Genomic DNA, 13,615 nt, shown 5'->3' on the forward strand with positions numbered 1-13,615 from the left:
TTACTAACCGCAGGTAGAAATAATAAGGCGTAATAGTGACGTTTCGTGCGAAGCGATGCGTGCTCGCGCTATCAGATAGCGTGCGCGTCCCCGCCCGTGTTCATCACAGTAGAAGATGGCGAGTCCGTGCTCGAGCGAGAGGTTTGTTATTGTCCGGGACGCGGAGAGCTGGAGGTCCGAGCTCCTTCACAGTGTGGGTAAGAGCAGTACACCCTCACGAGAGATCTGCTCGGATTCTTCCTGGTGTGTTCACGATACAAACATAGAGACCGAGACACTGATTCCTGCAGCTAGCATGCTAACGGCTAACCGCCAGGAGCTAACAAACCCCCATAATGTTTGACTTTTATTCCTCGAGTAATCTTTACAGAACACACGCGCGATGATTTATCACCAAACTGTGCTGCACTCGCTCTAAATCTAGTCCATATGTCGTAAATTAATTCATGTTAAATTGACCAGATTACTGAAATGAAAACCGGGACATTTCCTAGTTCAGTGATCACAATAACACTGAAATATCACTTGTGATTATCTACTAAATAAAAAAAAAACCGGGACAATATATTTGTGTATGTTTTTTTAAATCGTTTTTGTTTTACATATATTAATATCAAAATTATTAATTACAATGATGTGTAACTAAGAATCTTAATTACCCTCGTTTAAAGGGATGTGACGAGTCACGATTCGATTACATTCACCTTGTTTTGAATTTTTTTTTAACCAAATTATAAATTAAATGTGTCCCTTTTATTATTGCTTGGACAAAATACTGCACGTTTCTTTGTTTGATTGAAATATAACACATTAACTGTAGCACTTGCATAATTTAAATATAATGTAAATAACACAACTAAATAGAAATTTTAAAACAAGCCCCAAATCAAATAAGTAACACACATAAAAGCTCTGCACTTATGAACATTAACATGCATTATTCAGAGTCGAGATGAAAAGACTAAATGAGGCGTTTGTAAGGTTCTGTGATGTGATGAGTGGGAATGATGTGGGTCTGTGTGGAGGGTGCTCAGATTGGGCTCAAAAGATCGCTTCATCTGGAAAGCATCTGCTGTGTACAAACCTCTGACAGACAGCTCTAAGATGTGTGCATAGACTACTTTCTAAATCATAAACATAAACTTCAGCGTCTGTTTGTCATCTGATAGGAAATGTCCTATAGACGTATCACAGATGAGCAGACACTATAAAATGCATCTTGCAGACGTCAGATAGACGTCTCTGTGATGTGCGCCTGCTATCAGGGGCAAACTCTGTTAAAGACGCCTCAGTTCCTGATAGCACACGCACATCACAGACACATCTGCACGATGTGTTAGGACGTTTCCTATCAGAGAGTCTTCTGGTGTGAAAGTCACGTGTGTGTGTTTGTAGATCAAGGTAAACCACAAGCTGAATGTCATCTGCTGCGGGTCACATGAGCTGTCACAGACAGATGTCATGTAGTGACTAACCGACTTCACACTTAAAAACATCACTGTTAATTAATCATGAGGCTCGCTACGCTGCTAGGGCTGGAAGACATGGCCAAAACTTATATCATGTCGATTCGGTCGATATAATACAATATAATTCCAATATCAATATGAACACTATTAAAAAAGCCTTGTAAAAACTGCCAACAACAGATGTCTGTGCATACAAACTTATGAAAAATGAATTTGCCAAGTCTGACACCTTATTTAAAACCATATATTTTAGAAAAATACAGCACAAATAAATGAAGGTTCACCTTTTATTTGTATTTAGCCTTCATACAAACAATAAATGTGAAATCACTTACCTAATTAACATTAATATCTTTAATTTTAAACCATAGGCTAATACACACTACCAGTCAAAAGTGTTTTCACTGTAAGATTTTTAATGTTTAAAAAAAGCTCTTCAGCTCACTGCATTTATTTGATCCAAAATACAGCAAGAACAGTAACATGGTGAAATATTTTTACTATTTTTTTGTATTATTTATTGAAATGTATTTTATTTCAGATTTCAAAGCTGTATTTTAGCGTCATTTCTCCAATCACATGATCCTTCAGAAATAATGTTTATATTCTGATTTGCTTCTCAAAAATCATTTGTTGAAAACAGCGGAGTATAATTCTTTCAGGTTTCTTTGAAGAATAGAAAGTTCAGAAGGACAACATTTATCTGAAATAGAAATTGTAATATTATAAATGTCTATCACTTTTTGATCAATCCAATTTTGAGCATCCTTGCTAAATAAACATAAAAAAAAAGTATTTAACTGTTTTAAATATTGATAATCATCAAATCAGTATATTATCATGATTTCTGAAGATCATGTGACGCTGAAGACTGGAGGAATGATGCTAAAAATACAGCGGAGCATCACAGAAATAAACCGTTTAAAGCAGTTATTTAAATAGTAAAAATATTTCAAAATGAAACTGTGTTTGCTCTACTTTGAATCAAATAAATGCAGGCTTGGTGAACCGAAGAATTACTTAAAAGAAATTTTTTTTAATATAGTTAATTTTAATATAATATAAGTTCATATAAAACACTGCGCCGTGTTTGGATGTAGAAACGTGCAGTGCTCCTGTTTATTTAACCAAGTAAATCGCTACAAATATATCAATGTAAGGGAAACACTGGTAATATTTATCGAAATATCAGAAATGAGCTTAAAAATCATATCGCTGTTATTGAAGAATATTTTATTGTGATGCATATTGAGTTATTGTCCAGCCCTTGGGGCATCTTACACGCATGAAAATTTGTAAGAGGGCCTAAATGCAGAGATGTTTTAACATTTCAGGGTGTTTGTGATCCTTCAAAGTTCAGTGTTAAAGAACTCTGACGTTTGCCTGGTAATTTAGTTAGTAATGTAGTTAAGGGATCTAGATTTCGTTCATGCAGAATAAGACATTCATGTGTGCTTTATTAATACTAATAAACAGCCAATAAGCTGGTAATGTGCATGGTAATAAGAAACTTGTTAATAGTGAGAATTGGTCCTTAAAATCATCTGTTACCATTTACTCTTGTGCATCTGTTTTCATTCTTGATCATAATTAACTTCACATAATTTATGTCTGATGAATTAATTTTTGGTTCATTGTGTCAAACCTCAAGAAACTGTTCTTGAGCGCATCTCTCTTCTCCTCTGAATAGGTCTTGACTTGATCTTGGGAGTGTTTGGTAAAACGCAGGTTCTGGAGGATCTCAGGCTTCTGAAAGGTATGTTTTCTGAGATGATGATGATCCATTCGGTCAGAAAAGGACACACAGGCTCTAACTGAAGGGAGTCAATGATGTGTTGTGGTTGGCTGCTGACTATGAAGGATGTGTTTTAATGAGGAAGCTTATTAGAAAAACAAAGTGCCTCAGAAATTACATCATTGCTTGCTCTGCAAATACCGTAGAAAAGGAAAAGGTTTTATGCCTTTAAAGTTCAATAGTGAACCACCTTCATGTTATTTCTGCATTTCTAATTTGTTTATCAGACATGTTTTACATGGACCGCACTGCATCTAACATTTCTAGACGAAGGTTTTGCATTGTCCAGCGGCCAGACAACTTACAATCAGTCCTCTCTTATCAAATGAGAGTAGAAACAAGCTTTCTGTTATTTGGAAAGGCAAGAAATACCGTTGAAAGGGTCATCGGAGTTGACAGCCAATCAGAATCCATCCCACTTCAAAGAGCTCAAGCATTTAAATTGCCAGACATTTAAAACTAAATGGAAATACTTGTTGAATGTAACTGGTCCCATTACCAACACTTTTTGACCCTATTTAATAGTTAAATGTGTAGATCTGTCACTTCCCAAGCCTGCCGTTGAGAGAGACATGTTCATTTTATCATGTTTTAGAAAGGTTGAATCTTCTTGCATCTTCTATCATAAATTACCTTAATTTTACCAACCACAAATATTAAACCCAACTTTTCATCATGTAGTGAATCTAGATGCAAAGTGTTTTACTTTTTATTTTACATATATTAAATTTATGCATTTAGCAGACGCTTTTCTTTCTATATATTTTTGTAATAAAAATATTGTCATATGAGTATTGTATCACAAATGTGGAAGCGACCTTTGTATAGTTGTGTGTCTGATGAATTATTGCGTGGTGCTTGGTGATCTCTGATGAGGATCTCCATGATGACTTCTGTGCTCTGTGCTCTTTTGAGAGTGTCTGTGTGTCCGTGAGTGTGGCTAAAGTTATATAAACTTATACAGTTATTTGGAGTTGACTGAACCACGTTTTAGGGCTGGGTGACATGGACCAAAAAATATATCCCACTATTTTATCTCAGTAGGCTGAATGGCTATACACAATGTATGTCTTTTGGTATTTTCTATAAATCAGTTATGAGATTGGTCATTTCATAAGACTCACCTTATGTACTTCTATCAGGGCAGAACACTTTGCTTTAAAGGTCTAATGTAGTGCTTTGAGACACAGAGCTTTTCTGTGTGTTGTCGTAATTTCAACTGGTACAGGAAGACAAAGACATATTGTGCAGCCCCGCCCACTTAAAAAAACAGCCAATAGCGTTTTGTTTATATCACAGCTTGGGTCAGAGTCTTTGAGCTTAGTAAAGCTGTATTTGACCGCGTATGACCACCACAGTCAAATAGATTAGCCCTTTAGATTCAATATGAATGTTACTAAAGCAAAAACACTGATTCTGATGCTGAGGATGTGGAGTTTGAAAAGTGTGGTATCTCCTCTATCTGTTTTTTGCTGTTTCTCCTCCTAATCTCATCCATATACCACTATAAAATATAGCATTACTCTGTCTACTTTGTTGCTTTAACGATAATCAGAAGTAAGCAATGATCAGAGTTATATACACAAGAATCTGGCTGGTCATCATCTATTGGTGAAGTGTTGTAACTTGCAGGAAATGCCACTGAACAAATAACTTACTGATTTAGATCTTTAATTCCCTGAACTGAATCTAAATCCCCAATCATATCTGCTGGCCGGTGTCATTGTTTTAGTTGCAAGGGAGAACACGTACTGAAAAATGGATCCAATAAACGCACTGTGAGTTGCGGTGTCGCTAGAGTTTTTAATATATATTAATAATAATAAGTTTATAATATATGTTAACCACACTGAACTTTTGTTTTTATTACCTGGGCATTAAAAGCTAGGTAATGCTGCTGAGTAGGGCTGCACGATTAATCATGATGTAATCGAAATAGCAATTTGACAGAAGCTGCAATTGTCATGCATATCTTTCAGTGAAGTGTGGTTCTGTGAAAATAAAACCTGTGATATTTTATTTTTTCTTGCTATTGGGGCAAATGAAAATGCATAAAAAGTATTTGTTCCAGTTTCTATTCACCACTATAAAAGTTAACCTAACTATGATGGCTTCCACTTCTGAAAACCACAGAAATTAGAAAAGGGTCGATTTGGTGATTTTGGTGAAGACTGGACAAATCTTCCAAGAGAAATGTAATGAACTGTTAGTTGTATGTCTTTCTATTGTTGGATGATCAACATTGGGAGATGATGAGAGAACTGGAGGACAGAAAATCAATGTTACTAGACCTAAGGGTTCAAAGATACAACCCAAACAATATCCTCTTTGAGTTGGTGGTGCTACTAGGGGATTGGAATAAAAATTTTATTAAACCGGTCTAAGGAGGCTTTTGATTAACCGTTTCCATTTTGCATTGACAGTCACGCTACCCAAAATAGACAGCTAGTTAGTCTGTAAAACTGGTGGGTTTTGTTTTTTGTTTTTTCTCCAAGTTCCCTTTCTTGCACACACAGTTGAATTTTGCCTCTTCTTTTGGATCCACAGATTGTAAGCCTGCAAGTGTGTCAAATTGGTCATTTGATGAAAATTGTCTTTTCTGCTGCTTAAGACGAGAAAAAGTGAAGGTAGTTTTTTTTGTTCATTTACACTTTCCCCCTTTTCCTGATATATCAGGACACCTTGGAAGAACCGTTCTGATTTTTTTTTTACCTTAGGGAATCGTTCTTCTTGCACTATCTATACTATTGATTCAACTAATGTGTTCAGTGGATACAGTGCTTTCAGTGTTAGTATTTTAAGTGTTAATTTCATTTACCATAGTATTTGAATACATTTTAAGTTGCCATGTGTGCCTCTTAAAGTATGTTAAAGCACACACATCCACCCTTTATTCTCTTTGTATTTTTCCTCTATGAACAGGAACATGTAGTTGCACTGAACAAGCAAATTGTGGAAAGTGGTGGAAAACCTTTACTAGGTAAAGATCCCTCTAATATAAGCAGACTTGAGTGGCAATCAGAGGAATTCCTGGATGCAGTGTTACACAGTAAAGGTGAGTATGCCAGCACATAGTCTGTCATTTGTGTGGTAATGAATGGTGGGACAGTATAGTGATGGGAATGACTGCAACTTTTACTTTAGTAAGAGCGGTTACTCTCCAGAGTAAATCGATCAATCTCTCACAAGTTTTAATGTGCATTTAGCAAACCAATATTTACTCCTTTCTAGTTTGTTTCTATCAAATGTTCCTGTTGCCTGCACATTTGAATTAAGTCCTTATCAACTGTGACATTTATTGTCAGACTTATGTTGTCTAATGGTTATTGAGAATGCTTTATTTTAACAACATATTTAATTGAACTGTCAACAGAATACTCTCCAAGAATTCCAGATCCTCACATCCCTGTGGTGGCTTGTGGTATCGTGCAGCAGATGATTAAAGAGTTAGCTTCATATTATACCTCTGGAAGTGACTGTTTTCAGGACCTTCAGAACAATGAAAAAAAGCACCAAAGCCTTTTGAAACCTAGCTGTCACACTTCATCCACTGCTGTCAAAATAGACTCTTGTCAGGAAAAGTTAATCATGGACCAAGATGCCCCGCTGGACCTCTCTCTGAGAAAGGTCAAAGTGGAGGATTTTGAGCAAGGTACAGTATAGGATTATGAATACAGTAAGAGCTACTAGTTCAAAAGAAGTCTGGTCATCTTACCTTTGAATGATTTGTCTCTTTAGATGGAGTTCTTGATCTTTCTACTAAGAAGAATTTTAACAAAAGTCATACATCTTTAAGGAGTTCTGATGTCAGCCCAGCTACACATTTGGTCAAAAGGTAAAGCAGGATACAGTCTGTTTCTACCAGGTTTATATTTATTGTTTTCTTATCATGTTCAATCATGTATTTTCTTATGCAGTTTAGAAAGTTCCTGTATATGTCTAATTTTTTTGCCTGGTCTTTCAGGGAATCTGTCGACTTGAGTCTTGCCCAAGTAAGAGATCTACAGCTGGTGTCCACTTTGGAACAGTTCATGGCAAAGCTATGTTTGCATCATCAGCGCCAAATAGTCGAAGCATTAGGCTTCTTACAAAGTGAAGTCAAGGCTGTGGCTATTCCCGACCAATTCCAAGCACCCACTCCAGATTTGTCTGAGAAGCAGGCGACAACCAGCTACAGTCGGGCATCATCTGAAACCAGGTCTGAGAGAACATGCGCTGTGGATGCTGCTGCGAGCATTAGTAAGACTCAAGGGTCATCTGTCAGGAACAGTCAAAAGCCCATTGCAGAGGTTTTAAAGGCTGTTGTTTCCAGTACTGCCCGTGTACGGACTGAAAAACAAGACGACCTTGGCAAGTTGGAAGTTTTGTCATCTTCATCTTGTGAAAAAAGTGTTGAGTGTGGAAATGTAAGTTCTCCTAAATTTCTCGTCATGACAAAGACAACTACTGATAATCTGGGAGCAAAAAAAGAGTTGGGGTCAAGCAGTCAACAAATTCCCAGTAGCAATTCTGTAAAGAAGTGTCTATGCAGTGCTGAGCAATGTTTGCCAACTTGTACCGCAGAGAACGAGCATGCAGGCCCGTTAGCACAGATGTGCTCTTTTGCACAAAATGAAGATGATGTTGTAAAGCCCTCCACATTTCAAAAGACATCGAATGTTGTTTTACCAATATCCCCAAGAACAGCCAGGAAAAGCAGAAAAGGTTCTTGTCTTAGTCAAAGGAATGGCTCTTTAAGTTGTATCATAAATGATGCTGAAATGAGCCATTGTGACCTAGTTTATATTAGAAAATCAATAACAGAATGTCAGCCTCAATCTCGTCATCGACTGCATCCACGACAAAATGCCCGGAAGAGCACGAGAGGGCACAGATATGTGGAGGAGTACTTGGAACTAAAAACCGTCCGTACATTAGCTGGTAAATTGATAGGCGATTCTAGTGGGAATTGTCCAGCTCGTATGCCAGACATGCACACCTCAGTGACTCCAAAGCAGGTCCTTTCTAAGTCTGGCAGTGTTCCTCTTGTAAACGCACCTTTTGCAGGCGACTGCATGAAAAATGTTATTCCAAAATCATCGGAGCAGATAGTGGAGAATGAAATGCCTGGAGATGTCGTGAAAGTAACCAGTCTGGGTCTGATGGTTGAAACCAGTCAAACAGGTCAAATTGAAAGCAATGGCCATATTTTCAGTGAACCGTCAGGTAAACAGAGTGAATTAACCATGCAACTAGATTTGATCTCAGAAGCTCCCAGGTGTACTCTGAATGCAGTAGTGCAAGAAAAACGTATGGACATGGTAGAAGAAACCACTGAAACAACAGAACTCACTGTACAGAAAGACGGATTTGACTCCCAAATTGGGCCCATGCCAGAAGTAGTAATATGTGGTACAGAAAGAAAGCCAGATCATGAGAATACATTTTTGGAGCCATCACTGATCCATGTGTCCCCTAACATGGCAAAGGAGTGCTCTGCTGATGAAGTCAACATGGAACCAAGGGATGAGAGAGAAATAAAAAAAAACACAGAAGCCGAGACTGCAGCAGATGTCCAGGAACAATCAGAGGCATCAGAAATAAAGGCAAACACTGAGAAGGATAGAGGTGCTCGGGAAGAAGTTTTGCAAGCCATTGAAAGTAATCTCCAAACCGTGAACTCTTCCGAACTACCAGTGAAGAATCAAGTGGATTCAGTGGTGTCCAGCCTGACTGAAGTCTCTACTGTACAAATGCCTGTCAAATGTAAAAAGGATGTGGATCAGCATACTTCAAAAGGTTTGAACGCAAACCATGCAGTGTCCTCAGACAGATGCTTGCGTAGTAGAAGTTCAAAAGGCAGTGTTGACGTAATAAAAGAATCCATGAAGTGTGGTGCTTCTGAACTTGTTGATCATGCCAATGATAAAAGCCCAAAGACTCATTCTACTGAAACAAATGTACATACTGAGCAGGAGCCTGATTTGAAAGTTGTTGACATACTTGAAACTACACAGGAGCTCCCGGCTGCTAAACCTTGTAACGGTCTGGTTGTGGATCACAGTCCACAAATGAGACCAAAATCAAGAACTGCAACGGCTGTTGGTAGAGATGAGCATTCGAGTCCAGACAGTAAAGTAAATAATGATTTGCCAAATGTTTTGTCACATGACGTTCTTCCAGAGACTGTAAGCACCACCTCCTCCACTTCAGAGAGTGGAAAACACCACAAACAGAACAATCAAGCCTCTGAAAGCACTGAAAAAATGCCACTTAGAAATAAAATTAGTCCTGTTGAGATGTCTGATAGCGGACCCTGTTCAGCCATTAAAAAGTCACCACCAAGTTCTGAAAATATGCTTTTGAGAAGCAAAAGTAACACTGAAGCGCCAAGTTCAAAGTTGATCACTCCGACAGAAGCCCATTCAGAGAAGCAAGGACAGATACCTTTAGGAAGCAGCAGCTCTATTAGTGAGCAAGCAGCTAACAGAGATTTGTGTACATCTTCTGAGGCAGTGACGCATATGCCTCTTCGAAGTAGAACTATTAGCTCAGTTAAACCGAATGTTACCAAAGATTCTCCTGTTAAAAGTTGCAGTAAGAGTTTCAGTGAACAACCTGTCAGTTCATACTCTGAGGCCAGAAAAACCGAGGCCAGTGGGCACATGCCCTTAAGAAGCAGTGCCAGTTTAACTGCAGAACAGCCCCTCAACAACAAATCTGTTATCATAGATGCATCAGAGAGCCCTGGACGCATGTCCTTGAGAAGAGGGAATTCATCTAATACTGAACAGGCATGTGGCTCAACAACAACCCATAATAGAAATAAACATCCTCTGAGACAACTAAAGGTTTCAGCATCTTCAAGTGGAGAAGCTGAAGAGAGCCCCTTTAGTTCAAACGTTAAAATCCAAAATCAGAAGCATATGGAGTCCCAAATAAGAGGCTCATCAACTTTGCCAGATGAATCCTTCCACCTAGCTAGTCTTCAGACGACTGAACCTGTTGTTTGCAGTCCCCCTAAATTTTTGGATGCACTAAGGCGGGAAAAACACCAGCAGTTGATTTCAAGCTTAAATTCAAAGTTTGATAAAATGCACAAAAGTTGGGTTCCAATGGATAAGGAGGGCCAGCCTGCACCAAAACCCAAAAACAAGGCAGACAGGCTTAAAGAAATCTGGAAAAGCAAACGCAGAGTACGAAAGTCAAGGCCATTGGAACAACAAAAGTTATCCCCTGTGCAAATGCTATTCATGAAGCCTTTTGATTTGCCCAGTATCTGCAGGTGGTTTCTGCAGTCAACTGAAACCAAATCACTTGTGATTGTTAAAAAGATCAACACCAGACTTCCTTCTGAAACACAGTTGTGCTTTCACTCTTCGGCGGCAGGAGCGGGTTCCTCTCATGGGATATTTCCAAGCCTCCAGGCCGAACGGTTGAAGAAGCACCTGAAAAAGTTTGCTATTGCATCACCGGTGAAGAACACCCCCAAGAATCAAAGGCTACTCTCAAAAGCTTTAGGTCAGGGTATTTCTGTGATGAGGAGTAAAGTCAAGCACGAACCGACGACTGCCACACGAATCTGTACAAAGGCACAGAGTCTTGCTGGAGTGACACCGGCACAGACTCCCGAGAGCCTTGCCTCGACCGCAGGCAGTGCGAAAAATCCAGCCAGTGCTAGAATTCTTCGGAAATATTCCAACATGCGTGAGAAGCTTCAGGTTCAGCAAAACAAGAAACGCAAAGAGAAAACTTTCAAAGGTGCTCATCTCCAGTCGGCAATAATTCCAAAGAAAGCCAACAAACAAAAACTACCGACATGTAAAGGGTCTAAGTCTGTGGTTCAGAGGATCTCATCTCTGGCCAAGACTTCAAAAACAAACTCTGCCCTCAAACAAAGAGGTTTGAAAAGGAACCCATGTCACAAAGACCGTGCCTCTCCAAAGAGGTTGCAGGCACTCACAAGAATGACAAAAGCTATCGGTGAGAATGCCTCGGCAAACATCTTTAGTAAAAAACAGAAACTGATCAAAACTGGAACTGACAAGGCACAGCATATAAAAGCAAGTGGGAAAAGTAAAGTTGACACAAAGAAACTGGTGTTTCAAAAAGGCCCTAATAATTTAGAATCACAATCTTTAGATGTTGACATTAAACCTCTGATGTTGGAAGACCAAGTGTTAACTAGGTCACAAAGAAAGATGGAAGGCATCCCTTCACAGACTGCCTCTCCCAAATCCTCCACAAAGCGAGGCTTGGAACCACTGGTCACACCCACAAAACGTACTAGGACTTCAAAACCATGAACAATGTGTATAGGTACTAGAACCTCATGTAGACATGTTTCATAAGAAAGGGGTGCTGATGCTTTTAAAAAAAAAAGTCATATTTTTGAAGCTATTTTTTTAAGCTTGGCAGTACATTTTTGAAGCTTTGAATTTATTGTCATCTGAGAGAGATTTGTCATTGTTAGGTAGTTCAGGTAAAGACATTTTCCAGAGTTATTTCTTTTCGGTGTCAAACATTTTCCAGTTATGCTTAAAGAAATCTATTTGTTTATGAGAAAAGACTTCCTTTCTTGTTATTGTTGATGGAGCCATTAATGTAAAAATCAATAAAGGTTCTGATTCCCATTGGGAATTTTAAATGAGTTATAAACGGGTGTCAGACTTAATTCCTGGAGGGCCGGAGTCTTGCCGGAGTTTAGTTCCAACCCTTGCTCACATACTATATAGTTTTCAAGTAAACCCGAATGACTTGATTGATTGAATCCAAACTCTGCAGGGCTCTGGCACTCCAGGAATTGAGTTTGATTCCCCTGGGTTACAAATAACCCAATATCTCACTTGTTTGATTGACTGTTATGTTGAATAGCTTATTATTACAACAGCTTGGACTATTGAGATACCAGATATTATTTAAGGAATGATCCTAAACCGTTAATAATTTTAGCTAATCAAAAGTGGCTTTGTAACCTGAATAATGTGCCTTTTTCTTATCTGTATTTATAAGTGATTGAGGTTGCCTCAAGAAATAAAGCCTCATTCTTTTTGCACATAGATGAGAAATTTGTCAAAAATGTCTTTATAAGATCAAAGCTTGTTTTTAATAGCTTTTTAATTTTGTTCAAGTATGTAGTAGTTCATATTGTCATTGTCTACATGTATAATTTTGTTTCAGCTGATATGTACATAGGAACATATGCACAAGTTTCTGTAATTTTGTTTCTCAAATAGATTTTCTGTTGAGAAGAGTCATTATGCATTATGGTATCAAACATTTTTAAACCGCTGTATTTATGATGCAGTTTTACAAAAATAAACATCCAAGATGACAGATTTTCCTGGTTACATTAGCGAAAATATGTTTAAATCCACTGGATTTGGCTAGTTGAAGATAACCATATGAGATTAACTATGTGATGTCGTAGTAATATATAAAACTATATTTTAACACTTTGTTTTACTTTTTGACTTGGAAGCAGTTTGAAATGTAGTTTACTTAAACCACCACCAGGAACAAATACCATACCTCATTTATATGTTTTGAGTTGTACAAGTAGGAAATATTATGTAAAAGTGAACTAATTTGTTTGAGTTTTATGCATTTTTGTCTTTTGTCAGTTATTGATGCATTTTCAAATGTTGGGGTATGTTTGGAGCTTAGGTGAGTGGTGTGGTAGTCTGGACAAGCTTCAAGCATCAGTGAAATGATTTGATTCGTGTGAATAAGGTAAAGAGCAGTGCAGTGAAGGTCATTGCTTAACTGTTATTTTGTTTCGAAAAATGCATGTAGAAACCACTTTATATATATATATATATATATATATATATATATATATATATATGCATGTTGAGTAGCAAAAATGCCAACAGAGATCTCACAAAAGCTAAAGAGAGTAAATATCGTAGTACTTTAGAAAGGCTAAGGCTATATGAAGATTTCTAAGACATTGAAAGTTCCTAGAGACACAGCTCTCAGCCTTATTCCTTGCCTTAAAGTGTGTTTTACCAGAAAACCTTTGAGGGTGTTGAAGAAAAAGCACAATATCATAAAATGTTTAATCAGAGCAACTGAGAAAAATCTGCAATGTACAGCCAAATACTTGCAAGACGACCCGATGAATGGAGGAAAACCATTTCAATGCAGTGTGTAAGAAGATCACTAGACAAGTATGGCCTTTATGTTGAGACATCTTGATGAATACCACTCTTGATCAAGAAGAACAAAAGGCAGACTTGAACTTGATAAAATTCATTTGTGTAGACTTGTGGAGCTCTGAAGGAATGTTTTATGGAGTGATGTGACCAAACTGGAACTTTTTGGACCCATGGATCAGCGGTATGTCTGCTGCAAAACAGGCAAAGCTCAT

At 38.0% G+C, this 13,615-nt stretch overlaps 1 protein-coding gene across 2 annotated transcripts; it reads left to right on the forward strand.

Moving 5' to 3' along the window:
- Positions 1–34: 34 nt before the first annotated feature.
- Positions 35–12,581, forward strand: wu:fc17b08 (uncharacterized). Of its 2 annotated transcripts, XM_052613792.1 has the most exons (7): positions 35–197; positions 3,160–3,225; positions 5,812–5,891; positions 6,187–6,319; positions 6,638–6,916; positions 7,003–7,099; positions 7,229–12,581. In XM_052613792.1, exons 1-7 carry the CDS (start codon positions 116–118, stop codon positions 11,547–11,549), a joined length of 5,058 nt encoding a protein of 1,685 aa, XP_052469752.1. In that variant the 5' UTR covers positions 35–115; the 3' UTR covers positions 11,550–12,581. The 2 variants fall into 2 exon arrangements, with proteins under 2 accessions (XP_052469752.1, XP_052469753.1); XM_052613793.1 differs by lacking the exon at positions 5,812–5,891 and having other exon boundaries at positions 115–197.
- The last annotated feature ends 1,034 nt before the right edge of the window (positions 12,582–13,615 follow it).

The sequence above is a fragment of the Carassius gibelio genome, chromosome A13 (genome assembly GCF_023724105.1).
Source record: "Carassius gibelio isolate Cgi1373 ecotype wild population from Czech Republic chromosome A13, carGib1.2-hapl.c, whole genome shotgun sequence".
NCBI classification, from domain to species: domain Eukaryota; kingdom Metazoa; phylum Chordata; class Actinopteri; order Cypriniformes; family Cyprinidae; genus Carassius; species Carassius gibelio.

Excerpts from the sequence above, each read along its gene's own strand:
- wu:fc17b08 (XM_052613792.1), top strand. The coding sequence starts at position 116 with ATGGCGAGTCCGTGCTCGAGCGAGAGGTTTGTTATTGTCCGGGACGCG. Across the intron at positions 198-3,159 it reads CGAGCTCCTTCACAGTGTGG|GTCTTGACTTGATCTTGGGA; the intron begins GTAAGAGCAGTA and ends TCCTCTGAATAG. Across the intron at positions 6,917-7,002 it reads AGTGGAGGATTTTGAGCAAG|ATGGAGTTCTTGATCTTTCT; the intron begins GTACAGTATAGG and ends TTGTCTCTTTAG.